This window comes from Oncorhynchus nerka, linkage group LG6, assembly GCF_034236695.1.
Source record: "Oncorhynchus nerka isolate Pitt River linkage group LG6, Oner_Uvic_2.0, whole genome shotgun sequence".
NCBI classification, from domain to species: Eukaryota; Metazoa; Chordata; class Actinopteri; order Salmoniformes; family Salmonidae; genus Oncorhynchus; species Oncorhynchus nerka.
Genome location: NC_088401.1, coordinates 22,270,325 through 22,297,714, shown reverse-complemented (window position 1 = coordinate 22,297,714; position 27,390 = coordinate 22,270,325). Strand labels below are relative to the sequence as shown.

The 27,390-nt window shown below is 42.2% G+C and overlaps 1 protein-coding gene across 1 annotated transcript in view; it reads right to left on the bottom strand.

Moving 5' to 3' along the window:
• Positions 1 to 26,573, bottom strand: part of LOC115130178 (heparan-sulfate 6-O-sulfotransferase 1-B) — a 99,279-nt gene extending 72,706 nt beyond the window's left edge. The window contains exon 1 of the mRNA XM_029661039.2: positions 25,738 to 26,573. Within this exon, the coding sequence (XP_029516899.1) occupies positions 25,738 to 26,255 (518 nt within the window). The 5' untranslated portion in view covers positions 26,256 to 26,573. The remainder of the gene's footprint in view (positions 1 to 25,737) is intronic.
• Positions 26,574 to 27,390: the final 817 nt, after the last annotated feature.

Genomic DNA, 27,390 nt, shown 5'->3' with positions numbered 1-27,390 from the left:
CATAAACAATCTGTTTTGTTGATGTTTCCTGGGAATGTTGCCGGTGAAATATTCCAGGCCAGAGCAGATATAAGCGAAACAATGGAACCAAAAGCAAGGCAATCGAGTATGGGCAATCTCAAAATCAAATTAGCTTCTCCGGCTGCAGTTTCATGTCTTTTTATACAGCCACTACCACATCTTTTATCTCATTAATACAAAAAATGTAATCTCCTCCGAGTACGGTGTTGAGAGAGAGAGGGGAGTCCACCATATGGTGGTTTAAAAAATGAAAGAAAAACACTGAATCACATTTCAACTCTGGAGAGATGCTGGACCGGCGCCAGAGTTTGGTATTGAAAGTAATTCAAAGCAAAATGTTTGAATATTGCAGGACATGGAGTTGCAGTATTTCGCAGATAGAGCCAACTGGACTAAAATGAAGTCGCCTGAAACCCTCGTGTCATCGTTCAGGTTCTTAAAAGCATGACATAAGATTGTTGAATTGGAATCTCCTGATGTTATTTGCTACCTTGCTAACACATTAGCCACAGCGTGTTCCATTTCCAATGAAAATCAATAGTAATACTGCTACAGCAGCAGTCCTATGTGACCAATGTTCCCTCTAAGCTGCACGCGTGCAGTACCCAGAGACTGCCGCACAGCTTCCCGGGACTGCCCCACAGAGAAGCACGAGATTGAATTTCACTCAACTTTCTAGAGCAGTGGTCACCAACCGATCGATCGCGATCGACTGGTCGATCTCCGAGGCATTCCTAGTCGATTGGCAAACATTTCTGTAAAAAAACAAAAACAAAACAATAAAGCCGTGTTTTCATACTTTATTTGTCTCGGGCTGTTAACGGTAGGTGCACCCGATTCAGCTGCCCTGTGTGCCGGCTAGGCGAGTGGTTGCCATTTTGAACCATTTCATGTGTCTGAAGGTACTAACTCTGCCTTCACGGCGGGCCCAGAGAGCAAATCAAGTGCACTATAGGCCTAACACTGAACAATCGGACTGCTCAGATTAACAAGTCTGCAGTAAGTAGCAAGCATAAAAGAAAGCTACAGCAAAACTGATACTGTGAGATATCAAAATGTTTAAAACCATGACTAGAGAGACCGTCAACACATTGTATTCAACACTTTCATAAGCCATAAAAATGATTGTTCCTATTTCCACTCAGCGCTACAACAAGCACTGCAGCAGTAATGAATGAGTAGGAAAGTGTATCATTAGAGGCCTTGGTCTTTAATATTGAGGAATATTTCACTCTCTCTGTTCATAGGAGTAACATGAATTTGTGCAGGAGGCAGAAATAAAGCGGTGTGACTCGAGTGTCGCCATCATCTGCAAGACGGCGTGGCTTTTTGGTCAGTGTCAGTGGAGGAAAGGGAGAGCGCAGGGATGTTGAGAGGCGGACCCTCAGTCTGCTGCTCTCTCCCTCTGCTGATACTGACTATCAGATGCAGGCATCATCAGCCCAGTAAAATAAAAAAGCAAATGATTTAAAATGTATGCTCACTCAGCTGTGCCTCACAAGTAATAAAACAACGGATCTATTACCGGTGTGATCATATAGCCTACCTCCAATGTGGATATTTTTTTTAACGGCTCAAAACGACAATGCATTGGCAGGGCAATTCAAGGAAAGTTGATATGCGGTGATAATGTATTGGGCCTATAGCTTACTGCACAAACCTCATTGCTACAGAACTGTTTTTAATTGGCTACTGTTACATAGGCTTACACGGTAGATCTCGGCTTTCATCTTGAAAAAAAAGTTTGGTGACCACTGTTCTCAAGTTTTCCCTGTTAACACTATCAACATTTCGCTTTACTGTGACAATTGTGATCGAATCAACGCAAAGTTAGCCACTTTCAATGCAACATACCGAAACAAAATGATTTATGCAAGCAATTTTGTAGTAGGCAGAACGCATCAGAGTAGGATTCTATTGCATTGACACGCACTACTCAGCCCCGACTCTACACAGTCCTGTGCGTCATAAACAATCAGAGATGTAGTAGGCCTATATGCAGATAGACCATTGCCATATACGGACCGGTGCTATTTACTTTGAACTGGATTGTGTTTACAGCATGAGTGGTCGTGAGTAGATGGATTTATTTTGAGATTAAAGTAAGAGCTGCATGTAGCCATGTGTGCAATTTTTTTTCATATCCTTTGCTAGTTATTAGCACAGTTATAGATCATTTGTAGTCAGCAATAGGGGAGTGATTGCTTCCTACAAGAGAACAACACATGTAGTCAGGTAACTAGCTTTTTTTTGTCCGAAAGGGGCAGGGTTGTATTTTGAGCCAAGCTTGACAAGTAGCTAAGTAGCAGAGGGAAGCATAATTTACCTGATTCTCTGTAATAATCGATATGAGAATAATAATGCATTTTATTTTGTAAAGTGGTTTCTTGCATCAAACACAACAGAATTTTCAGTCACCTTATCTGAAGGTCAAGTGGTTAAACAGGTTAATGTCAAGTCCTGCATGTTTTTTCAAAAGTCTCATGGAATGTTGGCCTCCATTGGACACCACATATTGGCTGCTACTGTAGGCTGAATGATAGAACAGCTATTTCCATGTTAAAATGTTTTGGGATGCTTTTTCTCTATTGTTTTTGATGGCAGGCCACTCTGGTAGACCTACATTATGATCAAATAGCCACAGTAGCCTACATGACCAATGTAACTTAAAGGGGTACAGACTCCGTGTTTACAGTAAAACGCACACTGGAAGTCAAACTTTTCAAAACTTTCAAGTTTGTGCTCAGCAGACCTAAAATTTGCTCTGTGCCGGAAAATATGTTTTGCGGGAACATTGTATGTGACTATCAAAATGGAATTAAGAGAGTAGTCAAGTTATCAGTCACTATTCTTTAAAAAAAACATTAAAGATGAGATAACTTGTCAGATTTCTGAAGGTTTGAAAAAAAAAGGTGACTTGATTTATGCCAGAGTTGACATGGATTTCTAGCGTAGGGGAAAACACATCTGGGTTTTGATGGACAGCTCATTCACGGCGAGCTATAAAGTGAAGCAGGGCGGGGGTATGGGGGAGACACACGGACTGGATTGAAGACATGATTTCCTGGAAGACTGACGCCGACACTATCGGCCCGGCAGACAGAGTGAATGAGCACCCCTCGGGAAGCTGGGGTATAGACGACTATGAAAGGCGGCAAGTTATTTTCCGGGACGACGCCTTTGTGTACCCTGATGAAGAGGAGGAGATAAACGATTGTTCGCTTTTGTCATCAATTACTCTTCGGCAACAGTTTTAGAGGTCAACGTGGAGCCTACAGGACTGTACATTCGGTCTCTCTCTCCCCCCTCCCTCATTTCACCAGTCTTCCTACTTTTTTTTCTTGATCCATGATTTCTTGTTTGGAATTTTTTTTCTGCACTGATGGGCACATTTGCGAGTCATCCAATAGAACAGCTGTGGGGAGTGGAGGCTGAGTCCAAGAATAACTGCAAATAATATCGGCAGGAGGGAGGGAAATAGGATAAATGCTGCACAATTTCTGGCTTCATGCTGACTGAGTCACAAATGGGGTCCACAGATGAGCGAATGCATTCTCCGTTCAAGGGCCGACACAACGAATACCACCACCTAGAGCACTGCATTGTTGGTAAATCGCAGTGGGTATCATGCAAAGTTCCCACCCCGACCAAGGAATATGCATTTCCAAAACACTCCATCATCACATAAGTTATCACTGAGCAACCTTTACTGTGCTCTTCTGCAGTTATCTGCCAGGAGGTTCTGGCCCTTGATCGGCAGTAATATACACTTACCAGACAGATTATTAGGTACACAACCACATTCACAAAAATGGATTGTTCCTACAGATAGTGAATCACTTTGTCGTGGCTTGCTATATAAAGCAGGCAGACCGGTATCAATGCATTCAGTTACTGTTCGATTGAACGTTAGAATGGGAAACACGAGTGACCGAAGTGACTGAGCGTGGTAGGATCGTCGGTGCCAGGCTCGACGTATCCAGTAGCTCAGAAACACCTGCCTTCCTGGGTTTTACACGCATGACAGTGTCTAGGGTTTCCTGAGAATGGTGTGTCAAACAAAAAACATCCAGTCCAGCGGCAGTCCTGTGGGCGAAAACAGCTCGTTGATTAGAGAGGTCGAAGGGCCGTGGCAAGAATCGTGCCTGCTAACATGGGGGCCACAAACAGAAATAACGGCGCAGTACAACAGTGGTACGCAGAAAGGCATCTCGGAACGCACAACTCGCCAAATCTGGTCACGAATGGGCTATTGCAGTAGAAGACCACACCGGATTCCAACTAAAAACAAGAAGGGTCTCTAGTGGCTACACGCTTACAAACACTGTGGAAGGGGGAAAAAACATTGCCTGGTCTGATGAATCCCGGTTCCTGTTGGAATTGGCATAGGAAGCATGAGTCCATGGACCCATCCAGCCTGGTGTCAATGGTACAGGCTGGTGGCGGTTGTGTACCGCCGTCCAATCTGCAGCAACAGTGTGATGCCATCGCGTCAGCATGGAACACGCCCGTGGATCGTTTCCGACTTGTAGAATCCATGCGCCGACGAATTCAGTCTGTTCTGGAAGCACAGGGGGTCCAACACAGTACTAGATGGGTGTACCTAATAAACTGTCCGGTGAGTGTATATCATGCTTGGTAGAGTAACTCACCCTCTGGCAATCCCCACATATCTGCCCTCGGATCCCCCTTGTATAGAGCAATAGCACCGATATAAATAGTGGCCCACATAGATATTAATATCTTTGCTGTGGAATGCGCATCAATCTTTTCTCTAGTCCCATCTCCCACTCGTGTCACATTTCGCTGCGTACCGGGTAGGAGATCTCTCGCCTACTTGTCAGACGCTCGCTTCCCTCAGATTTCTCTCCTGGCTTTGGTTTTCTCCTTTACCATAGCCTCTTGTCTATCAATGCTCTTGACAGTAAGCTGGAATTGAGTATGTAGCTTGGTGAGACAGACTTGTATCCCAAGTCAGCCATCGCACAAGGCATGAGTGAGGCATAGAACGTAACCAAAATTGCTTCCGAGTCGAGGTTGCTTGTCAAATGCTATAAGCCCAGTGGTATGTACAGTATGAGCAATGCCTCTCTAAGGACAAATTGGTTAAACTCATACAAAATCGGCCAAATCAAAATGGCTGACACTTTCTGTAGAAGTTACATGATGGATGGCTTTCATTTCCCCACATGTATGATTTAAATGGGAACCCTTGCTGTCAGAACCCACATCATTTGTTTTACTAGCCCGGGGTGGTCCCATTGAATGATGCACACTCAGAGGAGTGGATCTCAATATGTAACCAATGGATACACACAATTTCATCCACTTATTTGCATGCCACAGGTTTTAAAATGGGAGCACCTTCTTACAGAACCGACCATAGGTCTCCTCCAACCCACAGGGGTTCTGTTGATGGCTGTGCTCTGTGAGGAGTGGTAGGCTAGGTCGTGGGCGTCATAAGCGGCGGTAGCAGCACCAGCACGCAGAACTGAAGTGTAATCTTGCTCAGCTCTGAATGGGAGGCATTAGGATACATGTCAGACGAGGGAATAGGCAACCAGGCCTCTCCTTTAGACCCTAGGAAACTAGAAGCCACTGCACTGACTTATACTCACACACTGAAATGGGGGGGGGGACGGGACACACACACACAAATGGGGCGAATACAGTCAAGATGCAGCCACATTTGGAAACAATTGTGTGAATGGAGTACCATTACAAACTAAATGTGAAACCCTTTAACAACCATGCTGTAACACTGCAGCAACTGTCCCTGGCTTCACTCTCCCTCTCTTCTTCTCCCTCCCTCTCTCCTTGTCCCTCCCTCCCTCTCTCTCTCCTTGTCCCTCCCTCACTCTCCCTTTCCCTCTGCAGCAGATCATCTTGAGTTGTCTAACACTGCAGGGGCAATACATCACTACAGGCATTTTCTCCTTGCCTCTCCCCGTCCCCTTCTCGTTCACATTGTGTAGTATGGCGCGACCATCACATTACTAGAACTACAGCGGTGATATGATGAGAAGTCCATCATATCAGTGAGATGGATCAAAATAGTATTCATCCAATGTCATATATAAAGGCCAATAGGCGGTGGTGTGTATTCATGGATGCCAAGGGAAGCCAGGCTTCCCCCCAAATTTAAAAAATAAATAAATAAATAATATAAAATCATTTTTATTTAGTCTCTCTCTCTGTGTTTGTCCTTCATTCCACAAGTGGCTGAATGTATGTCACCAGAGAAAGCATCCGATTGAGCAAAACAGCGTCCCTCTGTCTCAGTATGTGTAGCCCATCTATCTGATGCTGTCTGGTCAAAAACAGTATGACATTGTTGCCGCCAGTAGCGCTGAATTCAATAGCAAGGGAAGCAAGCAAGCATTTGGCCTCCCTGATATTTCTTTATTATTAAAAGAATAGCCAATCAGCGTTGAGTTAAGCTGAGTGAGCCCAACTCTGAATGGTCCTGGCGCACCAAAAAAATTAATTGTCGAGGGAAACCAGATTGAATTTGGCTTCACACCATTCACATCACAGGCAAAACGTCAATGACAGAAAAAAAAACGTGAATTGTTGCATCTTGTTGTGTCGTCGTCCTCTCGGGCAACCATGAATGGAGATAGGGATTTGGACTTGGTGTACCGGCCAATGATAATAATGCTGATTCAACCATAAATTCATACATTGTGCCCCTGGCCTGAGAGAACGGAAGTTCAATATGTAGCTAGATGTAGTAGGCTAACATTAACTAGCTGGCTCATCGTTGCCAATTAAAGATAGGCTAACTAAAAAGCCTTTTAGACAGGTAGCCTTTTCTAGGACGACAACAAAACATGCGCACACACACAGGAATCAGCACCATGGACAGCCACATGATATTTAGCTTACGTTGATTGGACTACAATGTTTTCGGTATGCAAGTTGTCACTGTGTTAGTCTAAGCATAGGTGATTGAAGGATGTTGAAATTGTGCAGAAATGACGTTAGCAGAGGCAGCTCCTGTTTTTTTTGCGACTTGCGGCAACTCTGTGCTTCTACAGTAAATCAATAAGGTGAAAGCACCAATTTGTAAGTCGCTCTGGATAAGAGCGTCTGCTAAATGACTTAAATGTAATGTAATGTAATGTTAAGCAGTCTTAAAATGTCAGAAACATGAACTTGTTTGACCATGTTGTAGGTCATTAGTGATGGGGGGGGGGGGAATCGATACAGTTACATATCGGGATATTATTTCTGACGGTATAGCAATATTATTTTTGCGCTAGTTTGCTGTACCTGCACCAAAAATCCCATTTGTTTTTAGCACTTCTTTCCATGACTGATCAAAACTCGTTCTCTCGTGGTTCTCCTCTTGTCCCTCCGCCGGAGACATATGGTGAGCAATATGTTTGGAACATCGAATCGCAACAAAAATAACAGTATCGAATCGCAATACATATAGAATCGTTAGCAACGCAATGCATATCGACACCTAAGTATTGTTATAATATCGTATTATGAGATCCCTGGCAACTATCAGCCCTATGGGTCATGTACAGCTCCTTCAGAAAGTATTCCCACCCCTGGACTTTTTCCACATTTGGTTGTTACAGCCCGAATTTAAAAAGGATTACATTGAGATTTGTGTCACTGGCCTACACACAACAACCCATCACGTCAAAGTGGAATTATATGTTTTAAGAAAAGTTTTAAATTAATTCAAAATGAAACGCTGAAATGTCTTGAGTTAATAAGTATCCAACCCTTTTATGTCAAGCTTAAATAAGTTCAGGAGTAAAAATGTGCTTAAAAAGACATAATAAATTGCATGGACTTACTCTGCAATAATAGTGTAACATGATTTTTGAATGACCTGAACCCTAAACAATTTTATCTGTAAGGTCCTGCAGGCGAGCAGTTCATTTGAAAGATTCAAACAAAGACAGGGAGGTTTTCCAATGCCTAGCAAAGAACGGCACCGAAGGAAGGAAACCACTCAGGGATTTCACTGAGGCCAATTAAAACCGTCACAGTGTTTCATGGCTGTGATAGGAGGAAACTGAGGATGGATCAACAACATTGTAGTTACTCCACAATACCAACCTAAATGACAGATCGAAAATAAGGAAGCCTGTACAGAATATGCCAAAAACATGTACCCTGTTTGCATTTAGGTACTAAAAGTAAAACGGCATAAAATGTGTCTAATAAATTGGAGACTGGGAGACTAATTCACTTTTCAGCTGGACAATAACCTAAAACACAAGGCCAAATCTACACTGGAGTTGCTTAACAAGAAGACAGCATATGTTCCTGAGTGGCCGAGTTACAGTTGACTTATATCTGCTTGAAAATCTATGGCAACGCTTGAAAAAGGCTGTCTAGCAATGATCAACAACCAACTTGACAGCGCTTGAAGAATTGTAATAATATTGTACCATCAAGGTGTGCAAAGCTCTTAGAGACTTACCCATAAAGATTCACAGTCGTAATCGCTGGCAAATTTGATTCTATTGATTATATTCTATTGACTCAGGGGTATGAACACTTAAAGCAGCAATATGTAACTTTTTGGGCGACCCGACCAAATTCACATATCTAACACACATTTCTTTCTCATTAAAATCAAGTCTAAGAAGCGGTAGCTCTGTTCTATGTGCACTTTTTCTATGCTTCCCATTCTTAAGTTTTGTTTTTGCGTCTTTTACTTTCGGTTTTGTACACCAGTTTCAAACAGCTGAAAATACAATATTTGTACTTATGAAAAATATAATTCTATAGCGGTTTACATAGTACAATGACTCTCTACATTATACTTGCCTGTTTAGTCACATAAACCGAAACTAAGCGAACTATTTGACATCCTGCTGGCATGTGCTCAATTCCCATCAGAGTGTTTCCTTGACACAGCGGTGGCCTCTGAGGACCTTACCCTTCCAGGGGAGTTGGAGGAGACACATTACCTCAGATTAATGTGATAGGCCTCTTATCTTTTATTAGACTGAACCATTTGAGGACTCTTTATTCAAGTTTGGGTCACAGAAAAAAAGATGGGGAAGAGAGTAGAGAAAAAGCTACAAAATCAGTTGTTATTTCACTGTCAACTCATGAACACAACCAAATCATGCGATGATCGCTCCAACGCTGTCCTTCAAACTCGTACGTTAAGGCCACAAAGTCCTAATTAAAGAACCCTTTTCCGGCTAATCAGTCATCTCATTGCAATTTGTCCCTTGTCGGGAGAATCAATTTAGTGCACACAGAAGATGTCCCATTTACCATGTCTTTGTGCTATAAATGACTACCGGGTGCCATTTTTCAACAAGTTAGCCGGCGTGTGATAGAAGACAGAACGCCACTCCATCAAGGCCTGGTTCAAATATTTTCTTTTGAGAAAGACACCCCACCACCAAGGTCAAGTTCATTTAGCAAAAAAAGCCAATGGGAATGACATTTTCCAAAGGCTTGCTGACATGTTGCACTGATAAGATAGGCAATCCTATATGATATCTACTGTAATCGATGGCAGCGTTGACAGTGGAGATATCATGAGGCAACATTTTCCGTGAGCTGTCAATCATAGGCACATAGAGCCTATAAGGAGGCTAGAATTACTCAAGGAGAATCAATTGGGTTGAATCAGTCAATGGCTCGACAGAAAATGATAACCCTTAACAGAGCTCTTAAGCCTTGTTTCTTCAAATTGCTACAGTTAAGTCAGGTATATCTTCAATTGATAGATCTAAAAGAGGTAAAAGCGGCTTGTTTGTGCAATGGCCTGGGGAAAGTCAATGCTGCTTGCTTTTCTTCTGTCTAACTCAGCAAACAGATAAGGCGGGGATTAATTGAATGTTTCTGTTTAGCGACGTGTGTCGTCGTGTGTTTAGCGACCGAGGTCGATATCTAGCCACATTTTCTGGGGCATTTCATGGTAACGCTATATTACAGAAAAGCTTTAACAGTAGCGCTCAGGAATGATAGCTGGGTCCATTGAAACTAGAATCAATTTCTATGGCTGGGTCATTCACACGCCGGCATGCTCTTTCTAGATTGTTACAGATTTCTGTGGGTTAACCACACAGCACATTTGGTTAGTATTCAGACCCCTTGACATTCCATATTTCGTTACGTTAAAGGCTTATTCTAAAATTGATTCGTTTTTTTTTCTCTTCTAATCAATCTATACACTACTAAGGGCACTACATTTCTATGATAACCACGCACAAACAGTTCATTTTATTTTTGCGAATGTATTATAAAGAAAAAGAAATTGGGTGCACCCCGAGTGGCACAGAGGTGTGCATCATTACAGACCCGGGTTCGATCCCAGGCTGTGTCACAGCCGGCCGTGACCAGGAGACCCATGAGCCGGCGCACAATTGGATATTACAAAATTGGGGAGAAAAGGGGTAAAAGTACAATAAAATACAATTAAGTATTCAGACCCTTTACTCAGTACTTTGCTGAAGAACATTCAACAGCGATTACAGCCTTGAGTCTTCTTGGGTATGACACTACAAGATTCCCCAAATACAGGTGTGCCAGTTTCTCCCATTCTTCTCTGCAGATCCTCTCAAGCTCTGTCAGATTGGATGGGGAGCATCGCTGCACAGATATTTTCAGGTCTCTCAAGAGATGTTCGATCAGGTTCAAGTCCGGGCTCTGGCTGGGCCACTCAAGGACATTCAGAGACTTGTCCCGAAGCCACTCCTGTGTTGTCTTGGCTGTGTGCTTAGGGTTGTTCACCTCTTGGAAGGTGAACCTTAACCCCAGTCTGAGGTCCTGAGCGCTCTGGAGCAGGTTTTCATCAAGGATCTTTCTGTACTTTGCTCCGTTCATCTTTCCTTCGATCCTGACTAGTGTCCCATTCACTGCCACTGAAACACATCCCCACAGCATGATGCTGCCACCACCATGCTTCACCATAGGGATGGTGCCAGGTTTCGTCCAGACATGACACTTGGCATTCAGGCCAAAGAGTTCAATCTTGATTCTCAATGTCTGAGTCCTTTAGGTGCCTTTTGGCTGTCATGTGCCTTTTACTGAGGAGTGGCTTCCGTCTGGCCACTCTACAATAAAAGCCTGATTGGTGGAGTGCTGTAGCGATGGTTTACCTTCTGGTAGGTTCTCGCATCTCCTCAGAGGAACTCTGGAGATCTGTCAGAGTGACCATCGGGTTCTTGGTCACCTCCCTGGCCAAGGCCCTTCTACCCAGATTGCTCAGTTTGGCCAGGCGGCCAGCTCTAGGAAGAGTCTTGGTGGTTCCAATCTTCTTCCATTTAAGAATGATGGAGGCCACTGTGTTCTTGGGAACCTTCAATGCTGCAGACATTCTTTGGTACCCTTCCCCAGATCGGTGCCTCGACACAATCCTGTTGTATCGGAGCTCTACAGACAATTCCTTTGACGGCTTGGTTTTTGCTCTGAAAACTGTGGGACTTTATGACAGGTGTGTGCCTTTCCAAATCATGTCGAATCAATTCAATGTACCACAGGTGGACTCCAATCAAGTTGCAGAAACATCTCAAGGATGATCAATGGAAACAGGATGCACTTGAGCTCAATTTCGAGTCTAATAGCAAAGGGTCTGAATACTTGTGTAAATCATGTTTTCATCATCAATCATCATTTTTAATACATTTCCAAAAATCTGTTTTTGCTTTGTCATTGTGGGTTATGGCGTGTAGATTGATTGAAGGGACAAAAATATTTCATCCATTTTAGAATAAGGCTCTAACATAACACAAGGTTCTGAATACTTTCCTAATGCCCTGTACTCATCAGGCACATTTCTTGTCCTTGTCCTCCTAGTGAGTTTATGATGAACCATGTTAAAGAAAGCCTAGAATCTGTGAGCTGAGCAACGTAAGCCATTATAGCATGCCTTGAGATAAGCTAACACCGGTAAAATGTTTCTCAATCAGAACATAGCAAGCAAGTATGAAATGATTTGTTTAGAGGATCAAGTCGAACAGGTGGATCTAAGCCCAGTGTCTTCTCACGTTGTTATTAGTGCATCGCTTATGCTGTAATATTCCACAACTCTATAATCAAAAGAAATCCTCCTCCTCCTTAGGCATGTACTGGATTTACTGCCTAAAACATAAACTACTACTAACTTGTCTTGTATACAGTATAGGCCTACATGTACACAGCAACAGAGCAGTGAACACTGTACAATCCTTGCCCAGGCAAACAAAGCTGAAGGATTTTCAAAGCCGCAGAGCCTTCTTTGGTGCCGACGGCCTTTAATCCCCACTGATCTGATAGGATTAACACGAGGACTATGCTGGCGCTGGCTCAGAGAGCCATGGCTTTGCTCCGGTGCCTTGGGCTCGCCTAAAAGTCAGGTCAGACGGATTCGACGGGGAGAAATGATTTAGGCGAAACTCGGGTGACCTAAAGACTGTCAACTGGTATCCAGTTCGCAGGTTATCGTGAGGTAGGCTAATACTGGCATTTGGTTAGCAGGTTATCGTAATACGAGAAAAACCATTGCAGGCGGATTGACCGCACACAAATAGGGCACAAAGGGCGCTATCTGATATGAAATCCCATTATGCATTCCATTTCCATCTGCACTTCCATTTTGAAGCCAAACGCTCAGATGCGCCAATGACCGTATTAGCTTGCCCCTGACTGACTAACCCACTAACTGAAGGTTTGGCAACAGATGCACGGCAAGAAGACCCGCACTCTCCAATACATAACGACAGAAATCAAATATAAGCTTGAAATAGATTGTCAAGATGCCGTGGCACAGACCCCTCTCTCCACTCTGCTCAGAGACAGAGCAAAACAAGGTTCAGAGGAGCAGCTAAATTAAATCCAGAGGAGTCAGACCTAAAATAGTTTGGGTCTGACCTCCTTCTGCTTATTGGCAGTGGTGAAGTGGGCCTCTTCAATAATTTACTTCAATTAAGCCATCCTCCCTCTCCTATCTTCTCCCCTTTTTAGCCACTTTAAGCAGTTTCTCCTCAAAGCTAATGGTGTTATAGCGGGCAGGCCATACTTGACTGAACAGTTCATGCACTGTTGCCAAAGGGGATTGGGTGGGAGTGAGAGTGACTAAGACTCCCAATTACTTGGAATGTGTGGCTGGGGTGGCCGTCCTCATGGATGGAAGCTAATGCGGATAGCCCACTAGATTTCTTTTTTAGCAGGGGTGGCAAATTCAGCGCAGATTTTGCTGCGAAGAGACAGAATAATTAGATCATTTGTTTTGATACTGTCCATATGTAGCTTGTTTTTTGGTCGCAGCAGGTTCAGGAATGGCTGAAGAAATTGAACTTTTGCCTGGAGCTAATTCGAATTTCCTGCAATTCTAAAATAATGTTGGTCACAGATACCTTTAAAAAAAAAAAAGAGGTGTGTCGATCAGAAAACCAGTCAGTATCTGCTGTGACCACCGTTTGCCTCATGAAGCACGACACATCTCCTTCGCATAGAGTTGATCCGGCTGTTGATTGTGGCCTGTGTAATGTTGTCCCACTACATTTCAATGTTGTGAGAAGTTGCTGGGTATTAGCGGGAACTGGAACAAGCTGTCGTACCTCGACCCAGAGCATCCCAAACATGCTCAATGGGTGAAATGTCTGGTGAGTATGCAGGCCATAGAAGAACTGAGACATGTTCAGCTTCCAGGAATTATGTACAGATCCTGGCAACATGTGGCCGTGCATTACCATGCTGTAACATGAGGTAATGGCAGCAGATGAATGGCACGACAATGGTCCTCGGGATCTCATCACGGTATCTCTGTGCATTCAAATTGCCATTGATAAAATGCAATGGTGTTTGTTTTCCGTAGCTTATGTTTGCCCATACCATAACCCCACCGCCACCATGGGGCACTCTGTTCACAACATTGTGAACATCAGCAAACTACAAACGATGCCATTTGTGAAGAGAACACTTTTTCAGTGTGCCAGTAGCCATGGAAGGTGAGCATTTGCCTACCGAAGTTGGTTAAGACGCCAAACTGCAGTCAGGTCAAGACCCTGGTGAGGAAAACAAGAACGAAGAGGAGTTTCCCTAAGACAGTTTGTGCAGAAATTCTTCGGTTGTGCAAACCCACCGTTTCATCAGCTGTCAGGGTTGCTGGTCTCACAGGTGAAGTAGCCGGATGTGGAGGTCCTGGGCTGGCGTGGTTACACGGTTGTGAGGTCGGTTTGATGTACTGCCATATTCTCTAAAATGACGTTTAAGTTTACACTGAAAACGTTTTACCATCCCGAAAATTATTATTTGTTGGAGTGGCGGTAATGATTTTTCAGCCACGACCCAGGGGAAACACTTGATAGCCTGACAAATGCCTCGGGCAATGGCTCGGGCAATTTAATCAAGTCAGCTAAATGCCCTCTCCTAAAGAACCTACCACAGTCAAAAGCCCAGACTGACCACACATGCTAACTGTGGCCATTTAAAAAAAATAATAAACAGCAGCTATTGAACACATCATCATCTGGATAAGCACTTTGTTTTCTTATTAGCAGAACAGTGTGGGTAAAGAAATGAGCAAGAGAGATTGTTGTCTACACGTGCTACAGGGTTAGGATAACACACTCGGGGGTCAAGATCCCACAGTAAAGAATTTACTCGTAAAATATGGTTGGGTTAAAACCAGTCGCTCGCTCACACACACACTGTTTTCACTAGGATTTGTGCGGTTTTAGAGGCCCTCCTCTTGGTGGCAGAGCCAGAATACTGCTGTTTTAAAGCACATTTTCCACATTTCTATTCATTTTGCAATGGGGCAGATGTAACATGTATTTTACAGTTTTAATACAGTTTGTATTCTTAATCCAGTGTACAGTGCATTCGGAAAGTATTAAGACCCCTTCACTTTTTCCACATTTTGTTACATTAGTCTTAAAATTCATAAAATAAATGCTTTCCCTCAATCAACACAATGCAACAAAGTGAAAAAAGGTTTTTAGAAATTTGTGCAAATGTATGAAAAACAGAAATATCTTATCTACATAAATATTCAAACCCTTTGCTATGACACTTGAAATTGAGCCCAGGTGCATCCTGTTTATATTGATCATCCTTGAGATGTTTCTACAACTTGACTGGAGTCCACCTGTGGTAAAGTAAATTAATTGGACATGATTTGGAAAAAGGTACACACCCGTCTATATAAGGTCCCACAGTAGACAGTGCATGTCTGAGCAAAAACCAAGCCATGAGGTCGAAGGAAATGTCCGTAGAGCTACGAGACAGGACTGTGTTGAAAGGCACAGATCTGGGGAAGGGTACCAAAACAATGTATTCAGCTGCGAAGGTCCCCCAAGAGCACAGTGGCCTCCATCATCATTAAAATGGAAGAAATTTCGTAGCGCTGGCCGCCTGGGCAAACTGAGCAATCGGGGTAGAAGGACCTTGGTCAGGGAGGTGACCAATAACCTGATGTCACTCTGACAGAGCTCTAGAGTTCCTCTGAGGAGATGGGAGAACCTTCCAGAAGGACAACCATCTCTGCAGCACGCCACCAATCAGGCGTCTATGGTAGAGTGACCAGACGGAAGCCACTCCTCAGTAAAAGGCACATGATCAAACCAAGATTGAACTCTTGAATGCCAAACTGCATGGTGGTGGCAGCAGCATGCTGTGGACATGTTTTTCAGCCGCAGGGAATGTGAGACTAGTCAGGATCAAGGGAAAGATGAGAAAATACAAAGAGATCCTTGATGAAAACCTGCTCCAGAGCGCTCAGCCACTCAGACTGGGGTGAAGGTTCACCTTCCAACAGGAGACTGACCCTAAGCACACAGCCAAGACAACGCAGGAGTGGCTTCGAGACAAGTCTCTGAATGTCCTTAAGTGGCCCAGCTAGAGCCCGGACTTGAACCTGATCGAACATCTCTGGAGAGACCTGAAAATAGCTGTGCAGCGATGCTCCCCATCCAACCTGACAGAGCTTGAAAGGATCTGCAGAGAAGATTGGGAGAATCTTCCCAAATACAGGTGTGCCAAACTTGTAGCATCATACCCAAGAAGGCTTGAGGCTGTAATCGCTGCCAAAGGTGCTTCAACAAAGTGCTTAGTAAAGGGTCTGAATAGTTATGTAGATGTGATATTTCAGTTTTTATTTTTTATACATTTTCAAAAAAGCCTATTTTGATTTGTCATTATGGGGTATTGTGTGTAGATTGATGAGGGGGAAAAAAACAATTTAATCCATATTAGAATAAGGCTGCAACATAACAAAATGTGGACAAAAATCAAGTGGTCTGAATACTTTCAAATGCAGTGTAAACTAATGTAGTCGTTGTTTTTATGTGTCTATAAAAGTTGTAGTTGACATGTATAAAAGTTTGTTTTCAAATGTTTTTAAAAAACAAAGAAAAGGTAAAATAGCATTATATACAGTTGAAGTCGGAAGTTTACATACACTTAGGTTGGAGTCATTAAAACTCATTTTTCAACCACTCCACAAAACTCTTGTTAACAAACTATAGTTATGGCAAGTCGGTTAAGACATCTACTTTGTACATGACACAAGTCATTTATAATTCACTGTATCACAATTGCAGTGGGTCAAAAGTTTACATACACTAAGTTTCCAGTGCATTTAAACAGCTTGTAAAATTCCAGGAAATTATGTCATGGTTTTAGAAGCTTCTGATAGGCTAATTGACATCATTTGAGTCAATTGGAGGTGTAGCTGTGGATGTATTTCAAGGCCAACCTTCAAACTCAGTGCATCTTTGCTTGACATCATGGGAAAATCAAAAGAAATCCGCCAAGACCTCAGAAAAAAAATTGTGGACATCCACAAGTCTGGTTCATCCTTGGGAGCAATTTCCAAACACCTGAAGGTACCACGTTCATCTGTACAAACAATAGTACGCAAGTATAAAAACCATGGGACCACGCAGCCGTCATACCGAACAGGAAGGAGACACGCTCTGTCTCCTAGAGATTAACGTAAATTGGTGCAAAAAGTGCAAATCAATCCCAGAACAACAGCAAAGGACCTTGTGAAGATGCTGGAGGAAACATGTCCGAAACTATCTATATCCACAGTAAAATGAGTCCTACATCGATATAACCTGAAAGGCCGCTCAGCAAAGAAGAAGCCCACTGCTCCAAAACCGTCATAAAAAAAAGCCAGACTACGGTTTGCAACTGCACATGGGACAAAGATCGTACTTTTTGGAGAAATGTCCTCTGGTCTGATGAAACAAAAATACAACTATTTGGTCATATTGACCATCGTTATGTTAGGAGGAAAAGGGGGAAGCTTGCAAGCCGAAGAACACCATCCCAACCGTGAAGCACAGGCGTGGTAGCATCATGTTGTGGTGGTGCTTTGCTGCAGGAGGGACTGGTGCACTTCACAAAATAGATGGCATCATGAGGAAGACAATTATGTGACAATATTGAAGCAACATCTCAAGACATCAGTCAGGAAGTTAAAGCTTGGTCGCAAATGGGTCTTCCAAATGGACAATGACCACATGCATACTTCCAAAGTTGTGGCAAACTGGCCTAAGGACAACAAAGTCAAGGTATTGGAGTTGCCATCACAAAGCCCTGACCTCAATCCCATAGAAGAGTTGTGGACAGAACTGAAAAAGCGTGTGCGAGCAAGGAGGCCTACAAGCCTGACTCAGTTACACCAACTCTGTCAGGAGGAATTGGCCAAAAATTCACCCAACGTATTGTGGGAAGGTTGTGGAAGGCTACCCAAAGCATTTGACCCAAGTTAAATCATGTAAAGGCAATGCTACCAAATACTAATTCAGTGTATGTAAACTTCTGACCCACTGGGAATGTGATGAAAGAAATAAAAGCTGAAAGATCATTCTCTCTACTATTATTCTGACATTTCACATTCTTAAAATAAAGTGGTGATCCTAAATGACCTAAGACAGGGAATTTTTACTAGGATTAAATGTCAGGAATTGTGAAAAACTGAGTTTAAGTGTATTTGGCTAAGGTGTATGTAAAACTTCCAACTTCAACTGTATATGTATATTATATAACACACACATATATTTAAATAAAGCTAGTTTACTGCAATTCTACACCTTTTGTCATGGGGCTGAGAGAAAAATGTCAGTTTCAAAGCTAATTTCCTTCAATTAAACACATTTTTGACATAGCATAAGAACAAGGCATAAGCCATCGAAATGGAATTTTACATTTTTGGAATTTTATATTCTCCCGGACAATGAATGTTAGTTCTCAAAGATGATGTTATTAAAAAATATAATACTCCATTATCTTTTTACATGCTTTATCTGGTTTTAGTCATTTTAGTTTACAGTGAAAACCAGTGGTGTAAAGTACTTAAGTAAAAATACTTTCAAGTACTACTTAATTAAGTCATTTTTTAGGCATCTGTACTTTACTATTTATATTTGACAACTTTTACTCCCTTACATTCCTAAATAAATGTACTTTTTAACCCTATACATTTTTCATGACACCCAAAAGTACTCATTACATTTTGAATTCTTATTAGGACAGGAAAATAGTCCCATTTACTTGAGTCATTTTCTATGAAGGTATCTTTATTGTTACTCAAACATGACAATTGGGTACTTTTCCCACCATTGCTGAAAACCTTTTACCATCCCGAAAAGTATTATTTGCGCCACTGCTAAATGCATATAGGGGAAACACTGCACACAGAGGGAAAGCAAGCCAGAGAGGCTTTGGCTTTTCATTTGTCTCCACAGACAGCCCGTTAGTAGCTTAGCCATGGCCCCCATACCCTGCCACACGCTGGCCGGGCCCTGTCCCACAGCCATGCACTAAATCACATTGGTAAACCACCGGTGCTATTATTACCTCTAAGGAACACCTTTCAACAGGATTATAGGGGTAGGAGGATTCCCCAATTGACAGGTTATTTATATCTGCTCATCCCCCGTACCCTCCTGACCCCTTTTGAAAAATCAGCCCAAGTCCATTGCTCAAGCTAGCCTATATTTTAATACACCAAGCACGTTATCCCACCGAGCCTCTATAGATGATATTGTGTAGTTACTAGCTCAACACATTATCCTTCATCTAGAATAGGCTACTGAATTCCTGTTCTATTAAGAGGATGGTAGAATATGCTATTCTAAATATCTAGGGTCTCTCTTTATATTTGCATCAATTCAGCATCTGTCACCTAATGATTAATAAATACAAGGTGACTAGTCTATTTGATCATTAATGATTATTGTCACCAGCATTCAAATCTGAGGTGGTAAGTGTGGTACATCCAATAAAATGTCCAACCCCACAACCACTCACTAATAATCAGATCTGGGGGATATACCGTGTCCTTTAATTTGATGAAATAGATCACCTTCAGTTCCAAGAAAAGCTACAGTGGCAAATCTGGAACAATGGCATCACTTGGGTGAAAGGCAAGCTGCTATTGTGGCAGTAGTTACACTCAACACCAATGTTGTTGCACAGTCTGGGCTGCTGGACTAGTAGACGACATTTGTCCTTCGCAGGAATACCAGCGCATTAGCGAATCGTTGTTCACACAAGACATTCTTAGGGACAATACATTTTTCTATTCATTAACATGAGGCCAAATTTGTAAATGCGCGCGGCAGTCAAGTTATGCAGAAATGTTTCAGCAAACTGATCCTCTTCAGTGTGCAGGTTGAGTAGGTAAACGCCACAAACTGTAATTCTTCACTTCAATTTCTAGGGGGAAGAATTGTTGATGTCTGTCTAAATGACAACGCAAGAGACTAGACTGACCATTTTAAAACAGCCACACCAGTAGAAAGCTTAAAGATGATGGCCAGATCTTCTCCATGATGTTGCTCAACTATTTACGTCAATAAATCATAGTTTTTTTTCAAAGTATGATATATTTGGGCTTGAAGTGACAAATCTGAACTGCCCACTTTGTGAAAATCTGTGTAAATGCGGTGTCTTTTCCTATATGACATTTACATTTTTTCAGCCTACATTTAGTTTCAGCCTGGCAGTGCATATTAATCAGAAACAGATGCAACGTCAGTCGTCTTCACGACTGAGATGAGCCAAACAGCCTTGTGTCCACTTGGCCACCTGAACCATGGAGCACATTAAAACAAGGGGTGCAAATTGCTTTTTTTACGTGAAAATTACCATAATCCATTGGATAATTGGTCAATTTTCCTTTATTTTTTAGTTTGTCTGTATTAAAAATTCATATACAGTATCTGACCATTTTACAAAATTGTATAATTGCATGATATGATAGCATTTTGCAAACCTACTCCCCCCCCCAAGATTAATGTTTTTTGACCACTAAAGATTTGCTTCACTAAATGCTCCACTGCTTTCATTGGTGTATCGTTAGCTAGAAACCAGATAATGAAAAGGCACCCACAAAATAAAATTCAAAGGTCATTGTAGCCTATCATTTCACTTCCCCTGTGAGAACCATGAGCATGGACTGACTTGGCTTTTCTGTGCCGCAGCCGGCAAACGTTGCACAACGTAGAAAAATACATATCAGACTTCAGGGATAGGCCAGTGGTTTCTATCGGTGGCAAATATTTCCATAAATCAATGCATTTGACAAATCCAGCTCCAGAATCAGCCAGAGCCAGCTGGCTAATCTTTTGAACATGGTGTAGTAAAAATAAGGGAAAAAATGCAACAGATAACATAAGCTCGCTCGATAAAAATGTGCAAAAAAGCGAGATTAGGTTAGCATGCTAGCTAGCTACACCGAAAGCCGTCAGTGACCTATTTGTTGATGTTTATCAATTCCACATGGAAATTCCCACACCCAATTCGTATAAGTAGCCTTTGTCATTCTTCAGAGCTGGAACCTAAACGTGCATTTTCTCTCTAGGACAGGGAATTACGTTGAAATAGTGTCAGCAACTTCCTCGGGGAGGGTCATTAAAACCCAAAGGCTATAGGGTAATTGTACCTGTTTTCTAAATATTATGTTTTCTGTTGTTGGCAGACAAAGGTCAAGACAGTCAGTCCCACAGGGAATCAAAATAGTCTGTTGCCAAGGGATACTTAAGAGATTAGTGCTCAAATAATCAACCATTGTAAGTGAATTTGGTAGAGTAGAGACAAACTTGTTTCTAGGTCGGGAATGTTTTCCAGGAACTAATCATTTGTGCTGTGGGGGGAGGAAATGTTGTTGAATGCATTTTGAAGGACATACTTCACAGATTAGGCAATATACTGTAAAATTGGTATAACAACTCTCCTGACCCAGTCCCACGCAAATACAGACACAGCCGTTCTAGAAAAAACATATTGCAGAATCTGAGAGAATGTGAAAGAAACTCGGTCTGCCAGAGTTCACATACCCACGTAAACCAATGCAAGCAAAAGCGTTGACACACCTGGGCAACTCTGTCTTCATTCTTGAGGGACTCTATAATTAATCATGCAAGCGGATTAGAAAATGGGCCCATTTCTGCTTAAGGCAACAAGGAGGTTAGGAAAACATGAGGGTCGTTCCATGTAATTTAAGCAAGCCATGACACCCACCATCTCAGATTGTTCTGAAATCATTTCTGTAGGTAGAAACAGATATGATTAGCATTCCTGCAACATTATTTTGTTGAAATATGATTTGATCTCTAAGAAATTAAGCTAATTGTGTGGCTTTTGACCATTTCTTTGGATTCCTCATGTCAGCCTACTCACTGTTAGAAAAAAAAGTCTAAATCGGATGTTAGGTACTATATATTTATTGAATATTACATGAATCCTATAAATAAAAAAATGGCAAATTTGCATACAATCAGTTAGCTTAATTTCTCAAGAGATCAAATTATATTTCAACAAAATAATGTTGCAGGAATGCTAATCTTATCCGTTTCTAACAGAAATATTTTCAGAACAATCCGAGATGGTGGGTGTCAAAATCCTCTTTCTTGTGGAATGACCCATGACATATGGAAGAGATTAACATGGGTGATATGAGCATACTTGTGATGAGATAGGGTGATGGTCCATGCCTCAGTTAGTTTGAGGTACTTGTCGGCTCGCAAGACCTCATTCACTGCAGCTGTTATTGCCACAACAGTGATGAAGCTTGACTTCGGGGGGGGAAAAGACACTTGAGGGAAGCACTTTTGATATTTCATGAGTACCCTGAGAATCCTACTCCCCAGAGAGGTTTTGCTGTGAGAACACTCAGGGATCTTTTTTCATGTTTTCATTCAGAGCCTTCAAGACCTTAATACAACAGACGGCTCTTTCATCAAGGGAGATTAACTCCAAAGCACCCATTCATCACCTTCTTCCCCCCTGTTACATGTGTGTACAGTACACGTGTTTATGTAATATATGCATGAGTGCGTGTGATAACATATAGGCCAGGGGTCCCCAATTACATTCAACCGATTTTTCCTTGAGCGGATGGTCGGGGGGCCGGAACATAGTTCTAAATCATTTGTACACTGTAAATTGACAACTAGAATCCCAAACAGACATAGCATTTGACAAAACCAGAAAAATGGCAAACATTGATTACATTACAAATCACATATGCCTCTCTAGTTATGCATGGGAATACTTGGGAACAGATTTCCTCATTTAAATGTGCTTTGAGGTGATGCCCTGGTGACTTTACAGTCTTATGACCAACAACAACAAAAAGAGGGTTGCTTTTGCGCAGAAAATGTGTGTGTGTGGGGGGGGCGCCGGCCACCGATAATGAGCCTTTACTGTGGACTTTATGATGGCCATAATGAGTTACTGCCCCCTTCATGAAATCCATTAAAGGCGGATATTAAAAAAAAGTCTGAGCCCTGCACTGAATTACATCAGTATCACATGACCACATTACCCACATATAACTAACAAGGAGGATTAATCCGAGGCATACACACAGTCTACTGGAGCCACTTTCAAAACTGCAAAAAAGAGTCATTAAAGTGATCAAAACAACAGACAGGTTTTGAATGCCCTGTATGATGTGATTAGGACATTTCTTTCTTTTCAAATACACAATTTAAATGGCATTGATATCATCACTCTTATCGGCTATTTGATTGAAGTACTTGCATTACTTTTCTAGAGGTTCTGAATTAGATGTGCAAACAAACACATGAATAGCATGCCCTGGCTGTGACCAGTCCCTCAAACCCAGCAATGATGAGGTTGAGGTACCTAAACATCATGCTCATGTTTACTTCACATTACCACACAGATAATCATGTGTCTATTTTGAAGCGAAATGTAATGTGCATCTAGCATATTCATTATCAGACAGATGCCATGTCATGCTGTGTAGAATATAATACAAAATATGAGCTGCTGGAGGGGACCGTAATCAGGTTTCTAATACGTGGTGCATTCATTAAGCCAAAGGGTAAGCCAACTCACTCACACAATCCATGTTGTTAAAAACAGAGAGGTGGGTGGGAGAGATACTTGTTGATGTGGCTCTATTGGTCAGAGCTGCAGGTTGTGATGCACATCTGTAATAACTATGAGGCTTTGCTGGCAGCAGAACCAGATTAGACCCGCGCTTCAGGACATAATTGATGCGCTCAGCCAGCAGTGTGCAGCAATAGACCACTTGAGCTTGTATTTTTACCCCCTTCTCAGCCAGTGATTGGACATAATCATCCATGAAATGCCCAATTTCCATCAGTATAGCCTGTGGTGGACCATCCGTGATGGTCGGCCATTGTGCCGCATTCTAAAAAGGCCCCTTTTCATGTCTTTTGGGGCGCTCACAATCCAGGGCTTTGTTTTTCACTGTGGTTGGGAAAGGAGGGATATAGTCGTTATTAAAATGCGTCCGTGATACAGGCACATCAGAGACTGGAACAACAATAGCCAGTGGTATCCAGAGCTCATATAAGGGAAAGAGGCCAATCACTCACACTGAATGGTCAACGGTAGAGATGAAAACACCCCCAGGAAATAAAGCTCCAAAAAATTGCCATGCAAATATAATAAGAATTTCTAAGATATGAATGTCTCAATATACATGGAAATGTACATAGAAAAAACAGTAAACCAATATAAACCAATCTCAGATGTTGGCTCCTTCTGCCACGACAAAATAAAACTAACCAAATGTATTACTGTTCACCGCCATGCATATTTGACAGCATGTCACGAGACCTTGAATCAGGGCAACTAACACTGGCCATGGAAACACGGGTATGCAACATGCACGCGGCATGCCTTTTGAATGATTACCCCAGACACAATTCTATGTTCCAAACCACTGCGCTCCTAAAACTGTGGCTCAACTTTCATAATACTGCATGAGGGCAATTTCACCGTAGCATAGTGATCCCGAGACTCAAGATTTTTCACTTTAAAAAATGTAGGTATGCCAAACAAAAACCAATGATTGCAAAGATAGTGGCACTCCAGTCTGCTTTTCACCTCATTTACTTAACACAAGGCACATCTCAATAGGTGGTCCAGATAAGTCATGACATTGCACAAGTGGGGGGGGCTTTCCTCTTTAATTCTCCATTGTTCGTCAAGGAAGGGGGAAGGCCGATGACATCAAGTATTATCATCAGACAAACTCCTTGAATGCCCTACTCCTAGAAGTTTGCAGTTGTGTCTAACCCCCCCCCCACACACACACACACTATTTTGGGAAAAATGTGTTTGTTTTTTTACCCTTTAGTGTGTGTACTTTACTGTATTTATACTTGGGATATCGCTTTTCGATAGTAAAAGTTCAAAAATCGCTGTGCATAGAACTTTAAATTGAACAAAAACACATTTACTTGAAGAACAGCGCAGATGTAAAGTTTCGTAACAGAATGACCGTTTGTGCCGTCATTATGTTACCTAACTTTGTATGATGATTTGATAGTAACATAACGGACAGGTGTTTTTTTTAATTTTTTAAACAACGTATTTAACCTTTATTTAACTAGGTTATTAATGATTGTTAATGTGGCTAAAAGAAACCAGCACTGGGACTCTCTGGCCATTAAAACTACTACAAAGATGGCCCTGGAAGAATAGTGATAGGTGAAACTACACCCATAATAGTGTGGTCCACAGCTAGGGAGCATGCTGATTATTGTGGTACCATGTGCCAGCAGACCCGCACTCAAGAGGGAAACCCTCGCACCACCCAAATGAATGGGAAGAACTCTGCAGAGGGTCTCCGTTGTCAAAATAGCATTGGAAGTTGCTAGAGTGTAACAAAGTCACACAAAAAAAACTGCAAAGTTTGCACTGCAGCCAGACACCACACATCTCAACAACATTGAGGTGAAAACGGGCATTTATGAAGCATGGTGTGGGCCATATCTGGTCCAAACCCAGAATGTGTGAATTCATGGTATGTGTGTGCTTTTTTGCAGCACTCCATGAACAACAAAGGTTTGAAGTCAAGTGAATCCATGAGGTAAGCTACAGCAATGTGATAAAATCGTAGAGAATCATTATATTGTTCAGTGTGCTAAATAATGTAGTCATAGAAATAGACACATTTAAGTAGCCTATAATGTCATGATAAAAAGGTGGCAAAAGTGTACTTTCTACTCCAGAGGACACCGATGTGAACATGTACCCTGGTGTGATATTGCAACCACTTAAAACAGAACAGGAATCCCATCGGTGTTTACAAGAGCTGTTGATAACGCAGTAATTTTCCACTTTCACTTCACAGTTGGGAGCAGATTGCCCGTGTTTACACCGCCCGCTGGGTTGAGTGGGGCATAGGGTCAACAGCATAGGCTGTGGTTGTGTGGCTCTTTATTCTAATATAGCCTACGGCACCACTGATGAGATGGCAAACGGAATGTCAAAACAACATACCTCAGTTTTTTCGATTTGTTTTCCTTCTTGTTGAGCACTCCAGGAACGCAGTTTGTGAGCTCGGTCCAATCTGCATGTAACCCGCAACTCCAGCCAGTGGAGAACCTCGAAAACAGCCAGGTTTCCTTTCTGTTGGGACGGTAGCATGTACACTTTTTCTGCCCTGGTCTGCAATCACATGGGACTTCTAGTCTAACATTTTGCACTAGATGCCTGCCAAAAGTGGTTCCGCCAGTTTTCTGTATGTGAAGAAACACTATCACGTCTTCACCCTTGATCTCGAAATCAACGGTGCGTTCCAAGTCTCTGACAGGGAAGTAGTACTTTTTTATATAATGGGGATCCGGAGTAGGGAAAATATCCATATTGTCCTCGGCGAGGTACCCCTGTGGAGACCCGAAGTTCATCACCCCAGGAGCCACGTACTGATATAGAATCAGCATGAAGAAGACGGATCCGACGACGATCAACAAAAATTTGCTGGTCCTCTCAACCATGTTCCCTCCAGTGCCGTTCATTTGTTACCATCTCCCAGATAACCGAAATGGGGGTACTTGGTACCTGAGCGTTGCGCTCTTCGTTTGTCCCTCCATAGACAGTGGGGTTTTAGCTCGTCAGAGGACCACGGAGCAATGAGAGAGCAGGCTTGGATACATTGTATCTCGCCCGCTTTCACAGAGCAACCTCAATCCCAGTTGGCAAAAATCCAAAAGCTGCGGATCAGAAGCAACTTTGAACCCTGCTACGCCGACAGTCACAGCACTCTCAGCTCCTGCAGAAGAACTGTTCGCTTCTTACCAAAGTAAGCAGCATTCGAATCGTCTTCCCCCTCTACACTGTTGTTCGGTCGTCATTAGTTACCACAGCCACAAAATCATAAATCCCGCCCATTTCTACAATTTATCTTCTTTAAAATCTGATTTTCAAATCTTAACCTAACCTCAGCCCTAATTTTAAACACACTGCTAACTTTATGCCTAACCTCAAATTAAGACCAACATTTATTTTAAATAATATAGCCAATTATCACTTTGTGGCCGTGGTAACCAGTGAAAACCCGGTTGTTCTGTTGCTCTAGGACCAGCATGCACAGCGACACCCACTTCTCAACACACATTTACGTTCATCTCACACAAGCAAAAAACCTACCTATAGGCCTACACGTGTAATTATTTGTTTACAATACAACGCCCACGGTGGAATTCCTTGTCTCTAAAACCATATTAAATTACTATTATAAACTGAATTAACAACATATTCTATATCATATATGGTATCTACAATGTGTTTTATAATTAGTGTCTAATTTATCCTAAGGAATGAATACAATGAGTGTGATTACATGCACACAATAATACGATGTGAATAGTAATAGTTCGATTTTAACGTTTACATGCTTTGCAAGAAGAATGATTGCCCTAATAATCCTGTTTGCATCGACACATCTCAAATCAGGCCACCTGATGCAGAAAATTGCCAATCAGAATAAATGTACCACAGCAACCATGTTATTTTTGTGATGCCTATTTGGTGCGGAGTTCAGACATTTATGGTTACTTTTAGTTTCTCCGAACTAATTTCACTCGCGCAAAAGAAGGAAACTCGCGCTGCTCGTGCGCATATTAAATGTTTCGCTCTAACTCTGATTAAGGC